Genomic DNA, 27,016 nt, shown 5'->3' with positions numbered 1-27,016 from the left:
GGGAGTTGAGGCTATATTTTCATTGAAACTTAAGCTGGACACTGATACAAGATATTCTGTTACTGTTTTAACCAAAACGTTGATCAAAAGAATGCATTTAATGTAAGCCTGTTTACTTTCGAAAAAAAAAATCATGTGATGAAGCATGCACATTTAGCCAATGTAGACATTTGGTAGTACGTACATGTATGTTGGAGAACCTTTGTTACCAAAAAAAAAAAAAAAAACAACCAAATTTAGTAATGTTACCAAATTTAGTAACAAGAACAATTAATTTTATGATTCAAGAGAAAGTGTGCAGTATAGCTAATCTGGTCTTTTGGTGTGTTGCTATTGACTACATTTGCATTTTTACTTGGGCATTTTGACATCAACTTTGAATTTCCAGAACAGAGAAGGAGACAAAACTACAACATACCACCATAACCTCCATAGCCAGGCTGTGGATATTGACCAGGACCATTATATGGACCACCATATCCTGGACCGCAGCCCCAATTGTATCCCGGTCCATAACCACCTGTAAGAAAAATGTATTCATTAAGAAATAATACTGGCTCCTTATTCTTTTTTACATCAACATATGAAAAAAAACTTGCTTGGAATTAATTTTTTATGTGGGTGACTCTCAAAATAGACAACTTTTTTTTAATAAAATTTAAAAATATTATTCTCTGGAGAATTTGTGGAAAAAATAGGATTTGCTAATAAAGTGTCATGTAAACTTTACTTGTTGTCAGCAGAGCTAAATATTTAAATTTTCCCTTCAAAAAATTTTATTATTTTTAATAATAAATTATGTTAAATATCCTGAATCATTTATCATTGGCATGGAAAGGAAAGTCCTTGCTAATGACAAAATGGAACTCAGATGAGATAAAAAAACCACATAATAAATGCAACACATAAGTCCTTTCTGTGACATTTAGGTACCAAAGTTATATGCAAATCAGTAAAATAAAAAAATTCAATAAGAAATTTTTATTTATTATGAAAATTACAATCCATTTTAATGACATAGAATTTATTTACTCATCTAATGTTTAACTTATGTTCCCAAATTTCCCAAAGGCTTATTTTTGTTTGCTAATCTAAAATGGCTGCCAGGTTTCCTAAGAGGGACTTGTTTTTTTAGACTGTTCGTAAAAACGAAATATGGAGGACAAATTGTTTTTTGCGGAGTATTAGACATTTATTTTTAAAATTGATATTTCAGGATAAATAATCTCTTTAAAGTCGTTTAAACATAGACTTTTTTTACCTTAAATCTGGTTCTAATACTTGAAAACTGTTTACATTATACAACATATAGCAGCTGGAGACATCCATGCAAATGACATTTCAGACTTTTATTCTGTTGTTTTAAAATGAAAAGCGAGTAATTTTTCGGTTCAAATAAAGGATAATAACAAATCAAGCATATCTAAAGCTTAAAATAGTTTAGAAAGTCTGCCGAATTTTTTTGAATTTTCAGGACGAAAAATCTCTCTAATTTTGACAATTACCCACACGTCAAATACACTATTTTGCAATACCACAATTGGGCAATTTGGATATGGTAAATTTATTTTTCATATAAAGCCCTTTTTCAATATAAAAGTTGAAAAAAGTCGACATCTTGGCTTCAACTGGTACGATACTCAATGACTTAGCTTTAGAATTACTCTGAATGCTTTCCCATGTTTCAAAACTTTTTTGTGATCAACTCTTAATCATTCTACACGCTCAGCTAGCATTTGACATGAGTCATCATGAGTACTGCTTCCACAATGGTAGAACTTCTAACTTTCTCCGTGCGACAGAGCGTTGTTTATCTTTAACATAAGAATTATAATTTTTAAAGCCTCTAAACCGAGCTCTACAAGTGTTTTCAGACAAAGCATGATCGTCGGAAGTCTCCACAAGAATTCCATGAGCTTAAACTGCAATTTTTTCTAAATGCCCCCCCCCCCCCCAAATATATATATATATTTTTGGCAAAATATGTGACATATGTGTGCTATGAAAAATACAGTTGTTTCCACTTCTGCAAGATAACACTAACTGAATTTCACAACTTTCTTATAGTAGGGGAATGTGGGGTAAAGTGAAAAATCAGGGCAAAGTGAAATGGTGAAATATTTACTCTGCTTTTCGTGCCATCTAACTGGTAAAATTTTAACGATGCGGCAACACGTGTAATCTATTCCAGTCAAGAAAAACCTCTGAAAATCAAAGATGATAATACAAAAAGTTTTCAAAAATTGCTACTCATATTGTAATATTTGGATGTAAGTCTATATTTGTAATTTTTCAAGGATGAAGTTCTTGTTATTAACATCCTAAATATTGATTGAAACCAGCTAAATATTTTGTGTATTAGTTATGTGTTTTATATTTAGCTTATTTGTATTTTAAATGCTCAGTACATTTAGTCAAGAGCATGCAGGATGAAATGAAATAGTTCACTTGATTTAGTTATTCAATCCGTTATCAATCACTTATGTATTTATTCATGTATTAATTTTCTCATTTACATTCCTTCATTTCATAATTCTCTTCATTTCATACATTCATTTATTTTCTTATTCATTCACTATTTAGTTCACTTAATTAGTTTTTCCCATATTTTAACTCATTTGTTAATTCCTTCCTTTTCTATTTTCCTTTCATTTATTCACTCATTCTTTTATTCAGTCATTCTTTTAATTACTCATTTATTTGATCAAAAAACATCTTTAATAATCGAATAGAAAATATTTCATTAGCAAAATATCTTATTTTTCTTATGCCCCATGGAAAAAAAAAACGGGAAAATTTTCAACTTCTTTTGAAGGAACAAATATACTGACAAAAATAAAAAATGTGCCAATTCAAGACTTATTATATAATATACTGTTCTTTGTTGCTATACCGTAATTTTCACAACAAATTTCGAATTAGTTCATTTGGAAAAAAGTATGTTATCTTAATTATTTCACTTTGCTCCACATTCCCCTACTTCCCTAGCACAATCAGTTCCAATAATGGAGTCTGTTTCAAAACGAGAATTAATTCAACCGCCCAATAATCGTATTACAAAATGCAACTTCTGAGGTTATAGTTCAGTGAATGAAGTCAGAATGGCTGATCTGGTCACACTGGCAAAACAAAACACAACATCTGCGTAGTGGCAGGTGTTGAGCATCTGCCCCCACTGTTGTTCAGTTGGGTGGTGTTTGTGGTCTGTTAAGACTTGTTTTACAAAGTGCTACTTTAATGTATTGGTTTTTAATCGAGAACAGAAAAATGAAGGGAAAAGATCAATTTAAAGTTCCTGGTTAATAAGAGGGTGGTGCAAATTGAACATCCCCCATACTTGCCAGACCTCAATTTTCAAACTTCTTCCTATTCCCCCAACTCAAACCTATTTTGAAAGGAAAGAGATTCGATGATACTCCTGACATCCAACAAAAGGTGACAAGGTTTTTGAACCCCATCCCAAAATAATACATTTTGCAAAGTTACCAAGATACGCATAGCAGATTTCAGTGGTACTAGTTATGGGAGGTGACTATTTTGAAAGACAGAAAGGTATTTTTTTATAATATTTCATCTACCTCAATGTTACAGGACTATTCACCAAATTTTATTGTCAGAGGTTGTATTACAAACCAATTTTGAAAGTTTACCATGGTTTCATTAGCAATAATTAAAGCAAGTTATACTATTCGTTAAATACTTATCAGACATTACATACCTGGAGGAGGACCCCAGCCACCTATAATAAAATAAATAAGATAAAATAAATGAATCTTGCATAAAGTAAAATCTTTGCTTTAAATTTAGGAACAAAAAAAGTACGGTAGATCCTCGGTTATATAGATCTCTATATTATATAGATCAAATTTGCAGATCTTAAAACAGTTATGTGAACATAGATAATTAAAAAATTTAATAGCAAGTTTAACAATAAGTATACAATACACTGATTTACTTTTTTTTTTTAATTTAAAAATAAAGCATTGGCAAAACCATGCTTAATTCAACCGTTACAAGTGCTTGAACCAGGACACAGTAAACCAATACTATATTAAGAAATGCTGCAAAAAAAAAAAAAAAAAAACTTGCCATTTTTTAATTCAATGTAGACAATTCTATCCATTTTGTTACAAAATGTGTTCTCTCGTGGTAGCATGTAGTAGGCCTACTTATTTAAAGTGTTTTTTTTTTTTTTTTTTTTTGCAGATTATCCATAATACCTAGATTATCCGAATTTTCGTTTATCCTGATGTGGTTGCTCAAAAACAAAAAAAGCTTTAAAAATTTATTACCGAACTTCACAAGTTAACAGAAAATAATTTTATATTTTTTAAATCTTCATCTGTATAGAAATGCATGTTTTATTAGCTTTATCCCAGCAGATTATTTATTAGGAGCTGCTTTGTTTTGGTTTATTCATTTGTCTGGTTGTTTAAATGATTTACAAACTAGCTTTCTGTGTGACATGTAGAGGATCTATATTTTTAAAACTAAAATTTTAATATATTTGCATTGTAAAAAAAACAAACCAAAAAGCTTTGACAAGAAAAAAAAATTGTTGGTTGTTTTTGTTGAACTATTTATCTGAATTTTCCCAATTTTTCATGAATTGTTAACAATTTGAAAGACATTTTTGTCTGAATTGATTAATAACAAAAATATATTCCAGGTGGACTATACTTTTACAACTAAAATTTAGGATGCGCCAAGATTTTTTACAAAAAATAGAATGCCAATAAACAATTTCACAGAGATAGGATATTTTTTTTTTTAGGAACAAAACTTAAAATTGCTTCTTTTTTAAAAAAAGGATCATAACTTCATTTCTATCTATACCTTGAGGTCCATAAGGAGGGGGTGGAGCTCCCCAACCTCCTTGATAGCCACCAGCAGGAGGTCCCATCATACCATTATTCATCGGTGGACCCATGGGACCTGGCATGGGACCTGGAGCTCCAGCAGGCCCCATACCAGGGCCACAAGGCCCGGGGCCTCCTGGGGCATTACCTCCAGGTCCCCACCCAGGGGGCCCCATTGGAGGTCCTCCCCACTGATTTGGAGGGGCATTTGGTTGAGCAGGCCTTTTCTTATCCCTAGGTTCAGCATGTTTGCATTCAATCTGAAATAGAAATAAACCATGACTTGAATTCAAAATGAATGAGAAGTTGCATTGGTTGTAGATTCATGGTAAATAAAAAGATTTTTCATGAAAGAAGAAAAAAAAAGAAGACACTTTTTTAAAAAATGAATATTGAATACAATTTTTTACAGTACATGTTTTTAATTATTTTAAGCTTTTGACTCCTAGCGAGATATATAGATCTGAGTCGTAAAACCGAGCAATTTACAAATCATTCATAATCAGTTAACATAGTTGACTAAAAATTATAAATAAAAATTCTTCAGAGCAAACTGTTTCTTCTTTTTTTTATTGGAATAAGTAATGTAAGGATTAAACAATAAAACATAACTAAAAATAGCAATTTTTTTTTTTGAATTATTAAAAACTTGAATTAGTAGGATTCTCAGTTTAAAATGTTATGTTCATAAAAACTAAAAATACTACCATTTAAAAAGCACAGAGTTAGCAAAAGAAAAAAAAAACCCTACACTTGCTTCAAGGTTACAAGGAACCCATCTTTAAATATAAAAGGTGCGAGCTTATGGACATAAAGACATCTGATAAAAAGCAACTGTTGAATGTTTCACAGCCATAAGCTCAGTGGAAGATTTATGTCCCAAATTAAGAGGGGCCATGTAGGGGATCCAAAAAGCAATCATGAAAAATATTTTACCCAGTTCTGTTCATCGCTAAGGGGTCCCTGAAAATGCATTGGGACAAGTACCTGGGGGAGGAGGGGGGGGGGCTTTACATGTCTAAATAATTTATGTAGTTTGATAAACAACATTAGCATTCCGTCTCAAATTTCCCTATTTAAACTAAAAAATACAATTAGCAAAAATTTTGAGTTAAGATCAATTGTTACTACTTGGCAGATAGCATAACTTCTAAAGTACTATTATAAAGCAAATTTGGAAAAGAAAAAAAAAAAGAACATTTCAAAGAAGGTCAATGCAAATAATTATTAAATTCAAGGAAAGAAAGAATTTTTTCGGCACATCGACTTTTTGTCTTACCAAGAGAGATCATGTTAGCCATGCTTTTTTAATAATTAAAATGATGACATGGATACATTGTTTCTTTCTTTCTTTCTTTCTTTTTTTTTTTTTTTTTTTTTTGCAAAACGCCAAGTACATTTTAATCTAGATTCATATTTTTTAATCACAAAAAAAGTGAGAGAGAGAGAAGAAAAACTTTCTGCACGATATTTCTCTTAATTAAAACATTTATCTTGATTCTTGAGCATAAAGACTCCCTCCCTACTTCAAAATAGAGTCATAAAATTATATGGAGAAAAAAACAGAAGCAACAACGGACATTTAAAAACTGAAGCTGAATCATAAACATAAGAAACACCGACTCATATAATAAAACAAAGATTATTTTAAGCTGATAGATTCCGCTTTGGATTTCTTTTTTTTTTTTTACAGAAAGTTTAATAAACGTCGTTCTTTCATATTTTGCACAATAAGCTCTCATGAACAGAAATGAAAACTTCAATAATTAGTAGAGGTAATGAAACTATTTTCAATTTTTGAAAATTGCATTCTACACTGCTTAGCAGCCATTTACTATATTTAAATTCCTCTGTCATACATTGAATTTCCTAGTCAAAAAACGGAAGAGGTAATGATAAATATTTTGAAGATTGATGTATGTTTGGAAACAGGATGTATGAGAATTTTAACAGAATCAAAATATCACACAAATATTTATCAGTGAGATCATTTTTCTAATAAATAGAGCATGTGCTTATGAGTAGAAGACGTATTATAGATAATCTGTTTAGCTAAAATCACGAAATAAATTTTAGAAAAAATCCTAAAATAATAATAACAATAATAAAATCTAACGTAAGAGAAGTTTGGAATTGAAGTTACAAAAGGGCAATTTTAGACTGTCTTCCATGATAATTGGGGGAAGGGGTTTTGAAGCATTCCAACGAAAATATTACAAAATGGAAGTTTTAAAATGCAGTCTTAGAATATACCTTTCAAAGCAAAATTAAAGAAATAGGTTCAGGGACCTCCTTGACTAAATCTCTATAGTGTAGTTGTTTCTGGCGAAAATTCTGTGGCAACCCCCCCCCCCCCCCAAACATAAAATAAAAATTCAACCGCCCCTTCCTCGGAATATTTCTAGATCCGCCCTTGGTCGATGGTAAAACGGTTGATGGATGAAAGCAAACTTGCTTATGAGATCCATAGGCGGCTGATGCACCAAAAGGGTGGAGGGGGGGGGGAATAAAAGGTAAAGTAGTAGTTAGGGAGTGTGGCCGCTGTAGTTGATTTTTTTCTGTAAAATTTGGCTTTATTATGGCTTTCAATATTACTGATTTAATAACTTCTAAATGTGGAATATGACACCAAAAATTGGGATGGATGGCCACCATAGATTTTCCTCTTCTATTTAAAAAATTCATTTGTATAAAATAAGATGTGAAAAGTTTATGTATTTGGAATGTTAAGTTTTTACTTTCGCGAAATCAATCAATCCACCCTATAAAAATTCATTTTTCAATCAATCATTAATTTAACTCTGAAAAGTGAGGGGGCGGGGCTCCTTCACTTTTGGAAGTAAGGGGGCAGTTGCCCTCCTTACAAGCCGCCTATGATTATATCAGTATAAATACATTAGTTTTTTATCCTCTCAAAATTATTTTGAATGCAAGTGTCCAACAACAAAATAAATTAAACACATTCCTTCTTTACTATAATTTTTTATATAGGACATATCATCGCAGTAAGATATCTAATCCCAGAAATAACACTAAGATATCTTACTGTTACTCTGAGGCAATGATATATAGTTTATATACAGTAGAGCGGCCAAAATCCGAACACCCATCAAGGTTTAATAATTTTTTTTTATGTTCTGAGGTCAATGAGGGTTATTAATTTTTGTTAAAAAGTACAATTACAGGAGAACTTTGTTCAATTGAAAAAACTGAGACCAAAGGCAATCCGGGTAGTCGAAAATTTGGGTACTGTGGGTAATAAGTAAAGAATATCTTTAAATAAGCAAACTTACTGTTCATTAAAGGAAGTGGTCCAAAAACGGGTAAGGGCCTAAATATGGTTTACCCACTGAAAATAGGGGAAGGGGATAGTGAGCAGTCACAAGAATGGAACCTGATGGATCATCAGGAAATGGGAAAAGAGAAGTGAACAATTGACCTTGTCTGTTGACCCACATACTTGGTTGAGAACTGTTTAGTAAGAAAAATGTGCTTTTGAAGAACTTAAAACTTTTGGACGTCCTATGCAAATTAAGTTTTATATTTCTAAGTTATTCAGTAGAGTAAGTGGTTTCCAGCTCAAACCAAATATGATTATATGGGCTATTTTGTAAAACACTTATTTTGAAATATTTTTTTTCTTTGTAATGGTTTAGAGCACCATAATCTTAAAGCACTGGATGGTCTAAAAACGGGCTAGCCCTCTTTCAGATTTGAGAGATTTCATCACCCTGAATCCACAACCAAGTGGTCAGACTTCAATGTCCCAACAAGCTAGTCCATATTAAATACAATAAACTCCTGATTATCCACAGAATAGGGTGGCATGGTTACCTCGGATGAGCAAAAACTGGGGATAATCCGAATAATAGGTAAAAAGCGATACTACTCCACTAGCAAAAAAATATGAATAATGCTCACACACATTTAAATTATTTGCATCTGCTAACATTGCATGTAAAAAATAACCTATCTAAAAACTGAAAATGAAGAATAGCACAATCATTTTATTTTGAAAACATTTAATAACCGTAAAAAAATGTGAAAAGACCCGCAGATAATCCAAACCACGGATAATTCAAACCGCTGATAATCGGGAGTTTACTGTACATCTAATATCCACTACTGCAAAGAAAAAGTACAATTGTTGTCACAAGAGTGCCAAGACTCGCATCATAACTGTTTTTTTTTTTTAAAGAACATATGTGACTACCGCAAGTAAAAAAGGAAGTTAATGACATTGGATAAAATATTTAAAATGATCTTTAATTAAGTTTTTGAATAAAAAATTCATGCTCTTTATTTTTTATGAGAGTGAATATTTTTTTCTCAAGTAGCCTGTATTTGGATCACCCTTTGAAAAACCATCATTTTACCTACTTTGTCACATCATGTAATTATAGGTAAGTACCAAAGTGAAAGTGTTAGCCCGTTTTTGGCCCACTTCCTCTATGATAAAAAAAAGCGTTCTGAAACAACTTTACACAGAATTGTTTACAAGACATTAATTAAACAAGATAAAAATAATTTTTCACATCATTTCTTAACAAAGAATTTGTACTGTCTTTCTTCTCTTTGAAACATGTGTAGAACTAATAAAGTGCAGTCAAGAAAACACTTTATAATTCATCGATCAAAACAAAAGCGAATGATTAGTGTACTTTTATTATGTTCACTACTTAAAATTATCAATGCAAGTACAAAAGTTTTTAAAAAGCAAAAATTTTGATCCCGATAATCCCCGAGAAACAAGGGTAAGATAAGTGAGGTTCTACTGAGCATATTGTAGCGGAATGACTATTGCATGTTATGTACATGCATAATATATAACCACTTCATTTGATTAAATAGCATACAATTTCCCTAAACAGTATTTTCTTGGTTATTTTTGAACAATTTGAAAATCCGACCTATCTATGGTCCCAATTAGTACGAATTTTTCAACCTCTTTTAAGACTTTACAACTAGTTTATTTAATTAATTGAATTAGAAAATTTTTCAGTACATTATGAGTAACAAAATGAAATGTAAAAAACGTAATTCAAATCTAATTGATACTTTTCCAAATGTAAATGAAAAAAAAAGCAACTTCTAATATTATTAATGATTTGAAAATATTAAAGAGATTTTTTTATCTACCTCCATAAAAAGATTTAGATTTTTTAGTTTGGATTTTTTCACCTTTAACTTTATTATTCAAAAATATTTCATACTATAATTTAAAAATATGGGAAACATAATTTAATAATTACCAATAGTATACTTTTAAGCAATTGTTCTACGGATAATAGGTGAAAAACAAGCCATATGTACTTGCATATAAGAATTTTTACACTTAATTTTATCAAATAATTTTAGATGATGAAAAAAAACGTTATCAACACATAATAAAACAACGAAACTCAAATCTTCTAACCTGAAAACTTAAAAAGCAATGATGACATTTTGAAAAATGTACATATTGTTACTCTTTACAACAATTCTTTGAAATGAATTTCATTTATCTCCATTTGCTTGTGTCTTCCTCATCTCATAAATTTGTTTTTGAAACTCCTTTCAAAAAAAAAAAAAAAACTTTTGTGAAGCCATATTGGTATTAGCAAACGAATGCAATCTGCAGCTGTGGCATAGTAAGTTAGTATTTGCACACACAACTCAAAATTATCTGATAACTCATAATAGTAGGGTTGGCGCATGAAAGATAATAATGCAATTTGAGTGAAATTCTTCGTGAAGACAATACTTCTTTTTCTTTGTGTAAAGAATTATAAAGGGCACATATGTCGAGACTCTACCTCTTTTCAGCATTCATTTTTTGTGCTTGATTTCTGACTTATAATATAAAGCATGTGGTCTGAATAATGTTTAGTCTGTTTTAAAGAAAATTCTGCAGACCCCTTGCCACCCACGGGCATTGAGATTAGTTCGGTAAGTTAGCAAATGCTCGATTAACTAAGCACATAGGGGAAAAAGGGGGGGGGGGCAATGGTTCAAGATAGCACAGCATTTTAAAGAAAATATCAGACGTAAAGACCAAACTGATGAAAATTCAACTTTTGAACACATAAATGCTGCGGGGGCATTATGGTAAGACATTCCCAAAATTACAGTAATAGAAACACAAAGACCAAGTTAAAAAAAAAAAAAAATGAAGTGTGGCACTCCAAAACATTTAAACAAAATTAAACTTTCTGCATGGTATCTATGTTATTGTTTCCAAATATATTAGGCAAAAGGGTTTATTAATCAAACATAATCAAATTCTGTTGAACAGTCAGACTGCACTAAAATTTGAATCCGGGCCTTTAATTTTAAACCTACCTGAATTTGAAATTTACAGCAATCATTATGTGACCTTTGAATATGTCTGTTATTTTACCAGCATTAAATCAGGGTTTGAAACCATTTTTACATTCAAAACAATAAATTAAACAAGACAGTTCATCTCTTATTTGCAAGCATAACACAACACTATTGCTTCCTCATAGACAAAAGTATAAATTGATTTTTTGCAACTATAAAAAACTATTAAGCTTATAAACAAATACATATGGCAAATTTTAGACCTACTTTTAAAATTTCACAGCTTTATTTTTAATTCATAACCATTAAGTAAATTACAATATCTAACACTAAAATGGGTAATATTTGCTTAAACTATTGTTTTCTGACAAATTTGACTATATTATTAAAATCCATCAAGATAAATGCAATGTGAATCTTTTATAATAAAAATTCCTATCTATTTTCTCAAAGTATGGATTCATAAAAATTAATATAAAGCAAGACATAACAAATACACATATAAATATAAGAAAATTAAATTATAAAACTCCACCTTCTTCCCGTTGATTTTCACAAAGTGCTCAGCACACACTTGTTTCACGCTGTCTTCAGTTTCGAAGGACAAAAATCCAAACCCTATCCATATGATAAGAAAGGAAATCCAATCTACTTAATTACAAACTAAAAAGCAAAATCTGATCCATCGTTAATTACAGCTAAGCTTATTTGCAATTTAAATAAGTAAAAACTAGTAAATGATTCTACATAGGTTAGAAATTGGTTTGAATGAGACACTATTAGATTGCACCACAACTTCTTGAAATGAAAGATCTGCATTATATTAAATCTATATTTCTTATATTACCTCAAAAAACTAGCTTAAACATTAAAAAAAAAATAAATAAATCAGGCACTGAATTGGATTTCTATTTCCGAAGTATGTCACTTAAAATATCTTAGAATTTTAAAGCATATACAAGGTTTATGTGTTAGGGAAGGCTATTAAGTAACACAATAAGGGTCACCTCACCCCTACTTTTTTTTGACTTACAGCAGGAACAAAAACTGAACAGAGATAAGCGCAAATACAAGGGATGGGAGATCGCCCCTCTCTTGAGAGCCCATGCAACGGCAATTTTTCTGAATTAAGGATCTAAAATTGAAGCATAGGCCATTTTGGATATGACGCTAAGAAAAGGAATCTGGTTCAAACTTATCTTCAGAAATATTTTCAGGTAGCCTTAGATGACTCTCCTTGAGTAATTTTTTTAAACTGAAGTTCCATAAAGTGCAATTTCAGACCACCTTTAATGATGATGGAGGGAGTAGGTTTCCAACTATTCCCCCGGAATCATTATGAAATTGAATTTTTACAATACAATTTTAGAATACCTCTACCAACAGAATAGGAAAAGATTTGGGGACTGATTTTGCTAAATCTCTATATTTAAGTTGTTTCAGACAAAAATAATGTGGAACACCCCCCCCCCTCCCCAAGCAATTGTAAATCAGATACATAGAAGTAAGGTTTAAAAAAAATCGCGCCTCCTTCTTGAAAAAATTCTGGAGAGCTTCAGAGACGCTCTTGTAAAATTATTTTAGGGGATAGCCTTAAAACGACAGTAAAATATACAAGTTGCTGCTCTAGTTCAATACTTAAACATCTTTAAAAAGGATTTGGAAATTTCTACATTGATATACAGGATTCCTGCTTTATTTAGTTTTATACTGAGACATAATGACTCCCAGTTTGTTCTTTTTCTACCCTTATTTCCCTCGGCACATTTCCTGAATGACAGTGAGCGGAATTATCCGTGGAATAGGATGGCATGGTAACTGCAGATAAAGGAATTCTGTGGATAATCTGCAAAATAGGGACAAAATCAGCACTGTCGTGTGTGCAACAGCTTTAAAAAATCAAACGCACACATTTTAAGCATAGCTAAAAATGAAAACATTTGAGTAAAAGCTAAAAAGAATCATTCATTATTGTGAATAGACTACGAGAGCAAACCGTGCAGACAGACTAACTGAAAAAGATCAAACTAAGTTTTACCAAAAACATATAGAGGGAAATTTCTTCGAACAAAACTCACTCATTTACATAATTAAGTAGTGTAAAACAGCAAGCAGTGTAGATTTAAAAATTAGGATTCAACTATTAGCGTTAATTTAAGAATCAATAAGTAGTGTAAATCTAAAGTAGTAAGAAGTGTAGATCTAAAAAGTCAGATTTCAACTAGTCAGGCTTTCGTGACCTTGGAAGGTTTGATGCCATTTGGGGAGAGGGAAGAAAGTGATATGAATGTCTAAAAATAGGCTTTGCACTTCTTAAGTTAAAATGGGTGCATTTAGCAACATTCAGCTAATCATCAGATATTTCATTTAACTGTGAAAGACAGCGGATATTGAGTGGCTTACTGTAGGAAAAAAAAGAAAAAAATAATTTTAAAGAACTTTTAAACTTGCAGTTCAGGGAAAAAATCCAACTTTTTGATAAAAGATTATTTAGAATGCTTACAAACATAGTAACAAAAGAGGGGAAACGTGAAAAATGATCCAGGTATATCTAGGAAAATTTAACATCTTTTTTAATCTCTACAAGCTCAAAGTGTAACAAAAATCCAACTTTCAAAAAATATATAATGAAATAAAGGAAAAAACATCATGAATCTTATTTTAAAACTAATACTTGTTTATTTGTGTACATAAACCTTGCATATACTTTTGGTTTTTAACAATTCAGGGGTGGTACTGGGTCATTAAAAGTAAGAAACTCAGCATGCTTAATTCAAGAATAACATATTTCATACTTCAATATAGGGCTGTTATAGACTATATAATTTATTTAAAAAACAAATAATCATAACAATATTTAAAAATATCGATTCCAGGAGATATTCTTCCAACAACATGAACATGCAAAAAATAAAACCAGTTTTAAAAATCCTAAAATTTTGTGCATCCCTGGCAAGTACCACCCCATAGTATTGATTGATTTTTTAAAATAATTATACTTCGGTCATTAATTCTATCTATAATCATTTATAGGTAAATTATCTGAACTAGCCCTTACAAATTAGCTTTAAAAAACTCTATGAATTTTGAATAAATGCTTACATTTAAATATTTCAAAAGTGATATTTAATGTGTGCAATATTAAAGAAAATGGTCAAAACAAACTCTGGTGATATAATTAATAACTGAACACACTTACAAATTCAAATAACTAAGTCAAAATGTCATGCAATGTTTTAATTCTATGAAAAATACCATAACTTCTTGCCAATTATCTGTAGTTTTATATGTTAAGAATGTCCAAATTACATTGAAGTGATTTATCCGCAACTGTTTGTGTTTTTCTCTTTTTTTCCTTAACAGAAAAAAAAACACAAAGGTTTAACTTTCTAATCCATTGTCGGCATCACAAATGTCTTTTACATGCTACTTAGAACACATTCGTAAGTAAACATATTTGTAACCCAAAGATGCAAGAAATTATGTAACCATATATTAAAACAAAAAAACTTTAGAGGTATAGTACAAGCTGAAATTTTTTTTAAAAAGGAAAGCTGCAAAATACAGACTATAAGGGTTGAATAGAAAGCTGGGCAATAAAACAAATTTTCTTGCATTTTACCCAAAAAAAATGGTGTACTCTCAACGAGGAATCCCAGCAACTGGAACTGCATAAATTACTGAATTTTCAATGCTTGAAATAGTCAAAATCCACTTAGAACACTCAAATTGTAGTGAAAATTTTGTTTTGCCGACTGCGCGACAAACTAGCAAAATTTTTTTTTAACTTCAGAAATACAAACTACATAAATAAGAAGTTTATTTTTTGTTTATCTATTTATCACTAGCACATTTCCATCTTTTTGTCCAGTTTTTTTTCTTATACTGTGAATGTTTATGATTTTTAGGCTTTAAAGTATTGCTTTGTTTTAATTTTTAATATAATTTAAAAAATCTTTTATTATGATTTGAGTTTAACGAACTATGGGTAAAGACTTTTTTTAGTTATCGAGTAAGCAGATAGATTCAAATATCCATGGTTTTTGAGCATTCCATATAATTAGTTCTCCACTGCATTGGTTAATGCAGAAATTTATTTTAAAAATTGTTATTTCAGATAATTAGACATGTTGTATGCAATGAAGAATTGCTATTATGGAACAGCAACACTATACGTTGCAGCAAATTGCAAAACGAATGGTTCTTTTATCAATAATACAATTGATGCAAACTATCTGGAAACCCAGATAATGGGCAGAAAATTATGCTACTTGAATCAAATGCAAATAAGCTTAGTCAATACATTACTATACAAAATTAACATAAAATACATTTATCAATAATTTGAAAATGAAGCAGTAATCAAGTGATATTAGCTAAAACATATCCTAAAATATTTTTATTCTTAAAATATTCCTATACAATTACTCTAATAATACATCAATATGAACCATGTACTGAATACAAAATACTGATTTAAATTGAAAAAATGTTTTGCACATTAATTATGCAAGTTCAAAGGAGAAAATACTGACACAGTTGTAACTTAACAATTCTATTTAAAATACCACAAGGAAGCTACTGCTCCAATTTCTTTAAAAATTCCAAGCTTTTTTATTAAAAAGTTTAGCAAAACACATTAGAATAACTTGAATTTAATATTCTAATAAAATTCAATTTGATTCTATAATTAGAAATTTTATATTTGGCTATAATCAATTCTAAAATATTTCTAACATTTTTCAACATTAATATACAGAAAAAATATTTTAAAAGAGGAAAAGTTTAAGTTTATAAATGTCAATAAAATAATATTTAAAAATCTTACAATTTTACTGCAAATTTTCAATGAAATACATGAAAAATCAAAACTAAAATATGTGACCCCTCTTTTTTTTTTTTCAAGCTAAGTGGACAAATTGAAATTTAATATTTCTTAAGATCAAAAAAGCACTTTTACATACCTCTAGACTTTTTCTTCTCTTGATCATACATTAAAACAACCTCTATCACCTAAAAATAATTATATAGTTTGAATTTCATTTCTAAATAGTTTAAATTTAAAGCAAAACTGAGAATTCAAGTTTTAAAAAAATAGAATGCTGAAAACAAAATAGTTCATATTGAAAGATGATGATGATGTATTAATAATTCATGGTGTTCACTTTAATCACAGGTACAGCATAATAACTAGATTCCTAGCTCACACTTTGGAAAACTCCAACTCTCCATGTGAAAAATTTAGGAAATTAGACAAATCGTTTCGTGAAATTAGCCAAAAAGAACCAACCTGCAGAGAAATGCTCTTCTTTCTAGATATATTGTAAATTAGCAATTGCAATCATACTAAAATACAGTGGGCGGTGGTTAATTGAATCAGTGGTTAAATGAATCAACCACTTTAACGAATCAAATCGTCAAAAACAGAACAAAATCCAGCTTTATTGAACTAGAAACTTTATGGAATCAAAACTGTTTAGAGCAAACATGATTTATATAAGCGGCGGTGAAGGAATTCAAACATTTCCTGTTCTTTTATATGCAAGATTTATTGGTTCTAAATTTAAATGCTCTGATATTTTTCTAAATCTATTCTTTACATTATTCACAACTCTAGAGCACACACCTTGCGGTGATATACGAAACTACTTAAGATTGGAACCCTCTCACAAAGAAAAATAAAACAAAAATAAATAAATAATTCCAGAGTGGCTTCATATAGCTATAAAAGAAATTTGTCTTAGGAAAAATTGAAATTAAAAAAATATATATATATGTGAGTCTTATATAGATGAAAAATTATTTTATTACAGTTATAGAAAAATTACGTTTGTAGAAAACGTATTAACTAGATTTGTATAAAGTGGGGTAATGCAAAACCTGAAATAATTTAACATTATCAGTACAGCCATTCAATAAGTTCTCATACATTTACTTTTGCAGTGTAAAAATGAAGCACCTTCAAAGTCTTTCCAAGACTCTTCACAGCAAAAAACAAGGATGAGGTACAAATTAAATAAAAGGAACCCAATTGAACATAAGTTACACTGCAGGTCAAGCAGCTGCATTTTAAACAATTTAATGCACAGTATTTATGTCATTTTAAAAGTGCAAAGGACACAAATTTAATAGATTTAAATGAACACAACTTTACACAGAACAGGAAAAATTTATCTGAAACATAACTTACACAAGTTGTGCAACAAATCATGCACAGATTGAACTCTGGTAATGAAAGATAGTACTTTCTATTTGATGAAATGATTAAAACACCTAACATTGTGTTGGCTTTTCTTATTGTGACAGTACATCGACATCTTTAAACATAATTTGGAAGTTATTTATTTTTCCATGTCATAAAATATACGTGAACCTATGAAGCAGTATTGCGCATACTGCACATTCATACGACAATTTGTTGCTTTTCCATGATTTTTTAAAAATGTGTTAAAAGACTTTTTAAACATCCTGTACTATCCACTGGAAAAAAAAAATTCAAATTAGATGGGATAACATGGAAGAAGAAATAAAATTGTCAAGTCAAATTTGAGCTTTATAAAAATATCAGAAGAAAAGGACCATTCTAGACAAGCATTAAAAACACAATACTGAAAAAAAGCAAAACTTTTTTCTTTTAGTTTTATTAGGAATGTTTTTTTTTTTTCTTTCAATAAAATTCAGCTAACATCTGATTTTGCCAATTTAATTGCTTCTGTATGTGAACAAGTTTCTGCTAACCCAAAATAAAGAAAAAAAAGATTAATTCTTTCACAGGCTGAAAATAATTTTTTAATTATTTTTATATTTTTATATAATTTACACACCAAAAAGCACTTTTAAAAGTACTGGATCTGATTCATTAAAACTCTATACACAAGAATCCTACGAAAAAGTTTACTTACTGTTCCATAACGAGAAAAGAAACTTCGAATATCAGTTTCAGTGCAATTTGACGGCAATCCACCAAGAAAGACTTTCGGATAATGGCCAGATTTTTTCCCCTAAATATAAAATTAAAATGAATTTTAAAAAGAGAGAGAGAGAGGAAGACTAGATATCTTTCTATGATTACAAAGAAATTAACTTAGCAATATCTTTTGTATTGCTGTGTTTACATATAGTTTCAGAAAAGATTCTCCCAGTTAAACTATCTTCAAAATTTTAGGACATGATTTTCAAGAATCTTGAAACCTTTGAAGCCATCTTGATAATCAAGGTAGCTTCAAAGTTTCTCAAGCAAGTTTCTTATTTGCCTACAAGCAGCTTATAATCCAATACTTATTTGGCATTTTTAACAATCTATGAACACAAAAACTTAGAAATTAAAAGTTACATAAATATATGAAAACAACCGTCGACTCAGAGCCAGAGCCCGGAAAAAACTATTTTGCTTTAAATTTTGACTGGCTTTTCATGCTTGAATATCTTTCACAGTCACATGAAGAAGTAATAATTTGCATAACAGTTGGCAACAGGCCAATTCAGCTTGTTTCCTCTGATTCTGAAGTAGTGTTGGTGAAAAAACATCTCAAAAGAATTCAATTTCCATCTTTTTAAGCAGAAAGGTGAATCATATGGTTCTTCCATCCATGCTGGGAACCAGGCAGACCTTAGTGCTTTAAAGCTCTGGATTTAAAGCATTTACCAGTTGACTAGTATTAAAATTGACGAGCCTGGATGACAACCAGTGAACCAGTATTGTGCCAGATTGGCCTGCGATTTTACATAAAAAGTTTGCTAGAGAAAAGAGGCATGTTGTTTTCTTCATTGACAATGCACAACATCCTATTTAAAAGAGAGTCATTAAAAAAATATAGAGATCATCTTCTTGTTAGCAAACAGAATGTTGAAGAGTCAACGTATGGATACCAAAATTAAGCATTCAAAATTCATAACAGACAACAAGAACTTAAAAATACAACTACGATATCACACTTTAATTAATATCACTTTGTTTTGTCAGAATAAATTTAAAAAAAAGAAGACTTTTTTAAAATTAATGGAATTATCCAAAAAGAAAAAAGATTTTGCTGTGGGGAGGGGGGAGTATATTTTTGGAATGCATAAATTAAATTGGACTAACTCCATGGGGAAAAGGAGTACTTGGCAGCAATGACATAACATTCAATAAATTTCTTAGAATCACAGTTTACAAAATGTAATGCTGCACTAAGCTTTTTAAATGACATTCAAATAAGAAATTGACAATGGAAAACTTATTTAGAATCAAAGCACACATACTTCTTGAATATCTCTTGAGCTGCACACTTTAGGATCAATCTGCAAGGAAAATAAAAAGGTCTGGTAAATGATAGGTGGTTTAAGATAAAATGTCTATGATAGCAGTACAGAAGGTTTATTCCACTTCTGATATGCAAGCCTAAGATTGAAAAATAAACAAAAAGGCAAAAAATAACCAAAATTTTCAACTCACTTTTTGAGGAAAAATAAAGCAGAACATGGACTTTAAGATCAAGTTTTTTTACTGTATTTGTAATAACGCATGCAGTATGGTAAAAAGAGTTTAAGAGAAGAAAATGGCTAGTACAAAATAAATGGATTTTAAAGAAACTTCTCATTTGAAAGCAAAAAAAAAATATCAGGGGAAGTTTTTCTTTCTTTTTTTTTTTTTTAACTAAGTAATGCAAGTTTTACTCAGGAATGAAAACAGCCCAAAAGCAAAAATAAGGAAAAATTACGCGGCTTAAAATGTGGACATATATTTTTCTTAATATTACGCAAAATTATATCATGATGATACTATACTGCTTCTTAAATATTAATCGATAGTTTTTTTTTTCACTTGAGTAGAAGTGCTACACATCTATATAAATAAAATAGATAATAAGTGTGTTTGTTTCCTACACAAATTCAGTTTACAGCGGATCGCGACCAAATTTGGCGGGTAGGTAATTGGGCACCCAAGAAGGATTGTGGGGGGGGGGGGGGGGGAGATTCAAATGCTGAGAAAGTACCGAACCGTTCAAATTAAATTTTTAAGGACCAAAAATGGCATTAAATGGCTCTTTCAACCCGAAATAATTATCCAACCAGTTCAAATTTAGTTTCATTTGAAAGCCTGCAAAAAATACCCATAGTTCGATGAATTCAAAAAAAAAAAGACTAAAATCACCGGGAAAAAATTAAAAAGCACTTTTGAGCCTAATGGAGCTCTATTTTCATGCCAGAAAACTATCGTTCGCACGATGTCATTTTAAATTAATGTTCAGAAGGATGCAACATTTTTTTCTTTGCTGTGACTAAATAAAATTTTGTTTTTGTTTTGAGGTAAAAATTTCCCCTTTTGATTAATACTTGGCAATTTAACTTCTTTTTTTTTTTAAAGATTTTAGTTGTACCTATGGAGTGTTGCTTTTAATTTATTCGGGAATTTTTGATTTGCTGTTTTCGTTCTTTGAGAATGATTATTTTGACTCGTCACGACTTTTATTTTCGAGGAAGACCGTGCAAAGCCGGTCAACGCAGCTAGCTAATAAATAAAATAAGCTTGCATTTATTTAAGGTCTTAACAGCTATTTCAATTACCACTTTCAATTTGCCACAGCCGCCCAAAAAATCAGGAGAAATTACTTTTGTGACATCTAATGCTATGAAACTCCCATTTTATTAAATACTTAATACAAGCTGAATCATTAGACACCATATTTACAAATAACATTATGATACTTTGACATTTACTGAAAAGATTCAGCACTCAGTAGCACAATTTCACCAAAGATGTACCTAATTTTTTTATGAAAAAATAAACTTGCTTAAAAATGATTAAAGGATGAATTGCATAAAAATAATTTAATTTACAATTGTTTCTTGTGTTAGTCAAACTTCAAGTTCATGGTAGAAGAATCAATAAACATTATTTTTATGAAAAAGTCTTCATTATTGAAATATGTTAAAAGAATACTTTTACTGTTTGCATTTGTACTATCAAAAATAAGGAATACAATAGGATTGGGAAAGACTTCAGAACTTGTCTTTTTATTGGAGGCTTTTAATTAACATTATTTTTTATATAAAGAAAGTGTATTCCTTAATGCATTAAATCAGGAGAAATAATGTTTACAATGAAAAATAATGATTTTCTTAAAGCCTATTTGTGCTATTTGTATCCGTGTACTTATCAGGTAGTTATTTCATGATCTGTAACTTTTTTTTAAATCTTCATACAAAATTATGTGTTAATCTTTTGACTTTCACAGATATCTAATGCATATCAGACTTGTGATTCATTTGTAGGTACTGCAAAGTACTTTCTATGCTTAAGAATATGAAATAGTACATTTACTTTTATTTACTTATTTATCCTAGAAAGCTATAATTATGAGGAAATTAATTTACATATTTCATTCTAAGTTATTCATAATTTAGTGTATCTTAACTCTCAGAGTAAATTATGTCTTTCACTATTTACTTACATCAAAGTCCAGTTATGTGTAGAACTCTTTTAATAGTTATAGATTTTCAAACAATATTTCCCCTATAAAAATTTCTACTTATGAGGAAATGAAATTAAAAGATTTTATTCTTAATTGAATTCTTAATTTATCATCAAGATTTCAGGTACAAATGTGAGTATTAAACATTCATTAACAATTAGTTCATAAAATCTTTATGACTTTCCAAAAATTAAATTGTTCTTACAAAAAGTGTTTAAACCAAAAGAACCCAATTTAAACAGCTAGGGATAAGAGTGGTCAGGGAGCAAAAAGGAGGAAATCAAAAAAAAAAAAAATCGTAAAACGGATAATATCCAAAACTGCATCAAAATGGAATGTGGAAGCTATGATGTTCAAAAATTCAACAAAAAATGGCTAATTTACCAGTTTTAAAGGTAATACATATTTAATTACCTATAAGTAATAATTTTGTACAATTTGCTGCCTTGCATCATTTCTTGCAAGAGTGTTTATTCCCAAATAAATCTAAATTTTGAAAAAGAGGCAACAATTTCTAACCCCTGAGTCCTTGAACAAAGGGTTGAGGGAAATGGAGGTTAATCTTGCCTCCATCACACAATATAGCAATTTTTCATATTTTTTTAGAGAAAAATATATTTCTTTTCATTAAAAGCATTTGAACTTATAGTGTTGAACGAGTGAGAACATAAATTTTAAAATTAGGTTTGTTCCTGAAGTAAAAATTTACAACAGAGTGAAAAATCTAAAATTTCCTAATGTCGTGTGTGTGTGTAAATGATTGGCTATCTTTTTCCTTGCATTGGGACCCAAAATTTGGTTTTAAAAACTTCCTAATATGATTTTGGGATCAAAAGAACAACAAGCAGCTGCTCATTTAATCATGAAATTCCAAACATTTTAACAGGCTGTAAAGCCTAAACCATTTGAGATTAACCATAAATATTTTTTACACTTTTTTAAATACATAAAAAAGTTACCATGTCAAGTTTCAATTAAATTCGAGATAGCGGTTGCCAAGCCATTTTTCAATTGACTTTTGCATCTTTTCTTAAATAAATTAAAGAAATAAAAATATTACTGAAATGTTGAATAAAATAAGCAAATATAAGGTAGCATATAGTAAAAAAACATTCAACATTAAAAATGATTGAAATATTTTCTTTTCTTTTTTTTTCAGATTTTAATTAAAACTTTTTTTTCTTTTTTTGGAACTACAAAATGCAACTGAACACACCAAGTAAGCTCCTTGAATAAAGCGGAACCACAAACTTTCAAGATTCTACTGTACATAAAAAATTAATCATGCCAAGTTTCAATACAATCCAAGGGTGTGAGAGTTGGACCACATTTTTTTGACTGACTTTTGCCCTATTTCTAAAATAAATTTAAGAAATAAAAATATTATTGAGATAATGAATAAAAGAAGAGGATATAAAGTAGAACATGGTGAAAAAAACCTTCGAACATTAAAAATGATTGAAATATTTGCAGGATGCAAAAAGATTGAAATCTCAAACGAGGCATGCAACTTGCAGCGCAGCAGGTGTTTGACGTCATTGGCAGGATTCCAAAACATACGCTTTTGCCAGATATTGTGGAGGATAAAGATTCGAAGGGGAAAAATAGAAATAATAAGAAAACAGCGCACGAAAATTAAGAAAAATCAGAATCTTTTCTGATATTTGAAAAAAAAAAAAGCGCTATGAGGCCTGAGAGAGGCAAAAAAAGGAGGAAAGACTTAAAAAAGGCAACAGAAAAAGCCGGAATTCCAGCAAAAGCCGGAAAAAACTCATCCCTGAAACTAAAACAAACTTATTTGGATTTTTTCTTTGCAAAAAAATGTTTTCTTTTTTTCCAACCCAGAATTGGCAGAGTTGCGCAGTTTTTGCAAAGATCCCTAGCATGTTGTCAACCATATTGTAAAACTACCGATACTAGATCGCTACGTTACGGAATCAGGATATTCTACGATGTCTGATCTGGCATATGTTGTGATATTGCGATATCAGGAACGACATTGTGACAACGCAGTAAAAACGATATCTCCACATTATTGATTTGCCAATACCTTCCTATATCATTTATGCAGCATTGTGAGGATATTGTAGCCATTGTGGCATTGTGAGGATACTGTATTGTATCAGTTCTGATATTCCAACATTGCTTCACATTGTCTCGCTGACGACGAGACCGATATATGCAGTCTTTGAAATTTGGCTTTTAAATCGCTTTTACAACCTAAAAACCGTGGAAATAAAAAAAAATGCAAAAAGCGGAAAATACCGGATCTGCGAAAGATTTTCATTCGTTTACTCAAAATGCATTTTTTTAACGAGAACTAAGCTACACTACAGTTGGAGCAAACCTAGTCAGGCAGTGCACATGTAGTGTGATTAGGTTCTTTGTAGCTTTAACAATAATGCGAAATTAGCTTTGCTCCAACTACAGAAATTAAAACACCAAATACATGTAAAAATACTTATGAAAAACAATTCATTAACATCAGGAGTGGCCAATCTGTGTCACACCTCTCATAGTGTGGAACAGCACAGCATTAAGAATGGTACACAAAGAGTTTTTGAATATTTAATTTAGAAAAATTTCAAAAATACGACTTTTTATCAACGAAAACATTTAAAATCATATTTGTAAATAGTTTATGTTAATTAATAAATAATGAGTCCAAAATATGGTTAATATTATAGCTTCTTTTTTTGGATTCAGTCATTTTCCCTTAAAGTCCGCAACTCTGCCAATGTTTGCGGAGTCAGAGTCAGACTTATTTTGGGATAAAGGAGACGGAGTTTGTCATTTTCCCTCTGTGTATAAATTTTTGTGAGTTAGAGACAAAGTCGGGGAGTCAGAGTCTGACTAATTTTTGGGCACTGGAGTTGGAGTCCATGTGCTCCAAAATTCTCAGAGTAAGGAGATTTTCCCGTCCGTGTCTAAATTTCCGCCAAAGCTACGGAGCCAGAGTCAGAGTTCATATAATTTTCGGGCACAGGAGTCTTAGTCGACGGCTCTAAAGTTCTAGGAGTCAGAGTTGGGAGTTACTCAGCAAGACCTATCTAAGTTCACACAGGATTTATATTTGCTTTAAATTTCCCCGTAGGCACTATTAAATTTTTTTGAACTGTTTAAAGTTGAACAAAAAGTTGTTAAAACCAAAAAGTAAAATATGGGAATGAGGTGTCTTCGCTCCGATCTTTCGATTAAAAAAAAATGTTTTAATTGGACTATTCATTCAAAAGTTATTGGAGGAGGGGGGACAGACAGACTGACAAACATTTCCCCCCACCCCAATACCTTACTTTCCAATTTTTAATTTTTTGATATTTATTTATTTTTGACTTTATTTTGTTTTTTACAAAATTTTAAAATATGCATTAAGCCTTCTTTCTTGCTTTTTTTTTCTTTTTCCGATTTTTACTGGGAAATTAGACTAAAAAGGGGTTTGAAGTTGAATAGAAAAAGAAAAAAATCAAATTTTCATAAAAATCGCTTTGAAGTGCACATCTCTATGCTACAAACTAATTTTTACAAAATTTCATTAAAAATTGGCTGAACAGTCTATGCACTATGTGTGTCACAGACTTCCAGACATAGATCCAGATTTTTAGCTTTATTATTAGTAAAGATAAAAATGTACTATGTGACCACTTTGTATATCGAAGAGCAGGTCAGTGCTCAACATTTTATAAGTATTTGAAAGTAATTTATATCCCTGTTTTAATATAAAAAGAAGTTAACATGTTTTCATAAGCTTAACATGTGCAGATTGTAGCAACAAAGAAAATATTTTTCCCCGAAAAATGTGTCTATTAGGTCTACGTTAATGGAAAATTCCTCACCTCCGTGACATACCTTATCAATGTCATTATTTTTGTGGTGAAAGTAAATGATGGAGGGGAAATACATCAATAATAGGTATTCTACCAAAATTATAAATTGCCAGGATATCCTCAAATTTACTGAATACTAATTTTTAACATACAATTGAAACTTCTAGGTAAGACGTACTTTAATTAAGAACACTTAATCAGGGGTAGAAGTGACCGACTTGTCACATATAGGACATTTTCCACAAAAAATTTAGGACAAATATAGGACATATTGTATGAATAATTTTGCTATGAAAAAAGAAATAATACATATTATATATTATTTAGTTATTCTTATCAATGATTTTGTTTAAAAAAAAAAAAAAACCTGAAACAAAATTATACCTTACATCTGAAATGACTTCTTGTAGTTGAAAGAATAATTTTTGAAAAAACAGTGTACTTTATAGCATAAATAACTAAACAAAGTTTGAACAAAGATAATTTTTATTTTTTCTTCCTCACTCATGACCCAAGTACTAATTCTGCTGTTCTTTGATTTTATATCTAAACTGAACCCTTTACCACTTGTATCAAGAACAAACAGAGCTTGAGAAGGATCCTTCAGATGTTTTTCAGAGTTTTCTTTATGCTTGAATGTTTTAGCATGCTGCCTCAGTTGCGAAAATCCACTATCGCTTACGGGCACTGAACAGTTGCAAAAATGGAAAAAAGCGGCAAAATCATCTTTTCCTTTAGTGCACCATGCACCAAATTTTGTAGAATTAAAGTCCTCCTGGTTCAACAACTCCACACGAAATTTTGTTAAGAGATGCGATTTCGCTATTATAATTCCACTTACTACAACAAATTACCTTTTAACATCATAAGGAACTAACATTTCACAATTCCAAAATTCCACAAAAAGCAAAGATTGCAAAAAGAAAATTAGAACATTCCGACCAGAAAATGCACTAAACACAAAAATATACAACGAAAACCCATGATGGAAAACAAAACAAACGGCTATTGCCTCTCAAACGCAAAATTCTAAAATCAACTTCATCCTTAGTTCTCGAAACTTCGTGCCCACTATAGAGTGATGTCACATTGCTGTAGTCAATGAGAGAAGGTGTGTTGCAGAATTTAGTCAGTTGAGTTTTTTAATTTGAAATTCGTTTGGGCACGTACTTTCAGCGAAAAACCTGATGTCAGAAAGTTTATTTACTGTTCTTTTTAAAAGATATATAGGGTAAAAAACAAGAATATAGGACATTTTGAAAAATATAGGAAACTAGAGGACCCAACAGACGTTGTTCTGTTCAAACTTTGTAAATTGGAAAGTTTAAAAACTTCAATAAACTATCAAGTATTTAAACCGTTTTGTTGAAAAAAATAAGTAAAAGAAAAATGTGTTAAGCTGCTTGGTTTCAGAATGCGCATACTTATTACAACTTGATTTATCTAATGCCTGCTGGACAGTTGTTTTATTAACTATTTTTTCTCCCGTACTTGATGGTTTGCTCCTTCAGCCTTACTTAAAGGATGAGAAGCGCCCTCAGATATTAAGTGTAAAAAACTAACTACCCATCTAGAA

At 30.4% G+C, this 27,016-nt stretch overlaps 1 protein-coding gene across 1 annotated transcript in view; it reads right to left on the bottom strand.

Moving 5' to 3' along the window:
- The window catches only part of LOC129226052 (heterogeneous nuclear ribonucleoprotein 27C-like), a 60,444-nt gene that overhangs the window by 13,916 nt on the left and 19,512 nt on the right, over positions 1–27,016 (bottom strand). The window contains exons 4-10 of the mRNA XM_054860632.1: positions 19,404–19,442; positions 18,065–18,163; positions 16,127–16,175; positions 11,698–11,780; positions 4,837–5,119; positions 3,719–3,739; positions 419–520 (exon numbers count right to left, since the gene is read on the bottom strand). Of these exons, the coding sequence (XP_054716607.1) occupies positions 419–520; positions 3,719–3,739; positions 4,837–5,119; positions 11,698–11,780; positions 16,127–16,175; positions 18,065–18,163; positions 19,404–19,442 (676 nt within the window). The remainder of the gene's footprint in view (positions 1–418; positions 521–3,718; positions 3,740–4,836; positions 5,120–11,697; positions 11,781–16,126; positions 16,176–18,064; positions 18,164–19,403; positions 19,443–27,016) is intronic.

This window comes from Uloborus diversus, chromosome 7, assembly GCF_026930045.1.
Source record: "Uloborus diversus isolate 005 chromosome 7, Udiv.v.3.1, whole genome shotgun sequence".
Taxonomy (NCBI): Eukaryota; Metazoa; Arthropoda; class Arachnida; order Araneae; family Uloboridae; genus Uloborus; species Uloborus diversus.
This window is presented reverse-complemented; position numbering and strand designations above follow the sequence as displayed.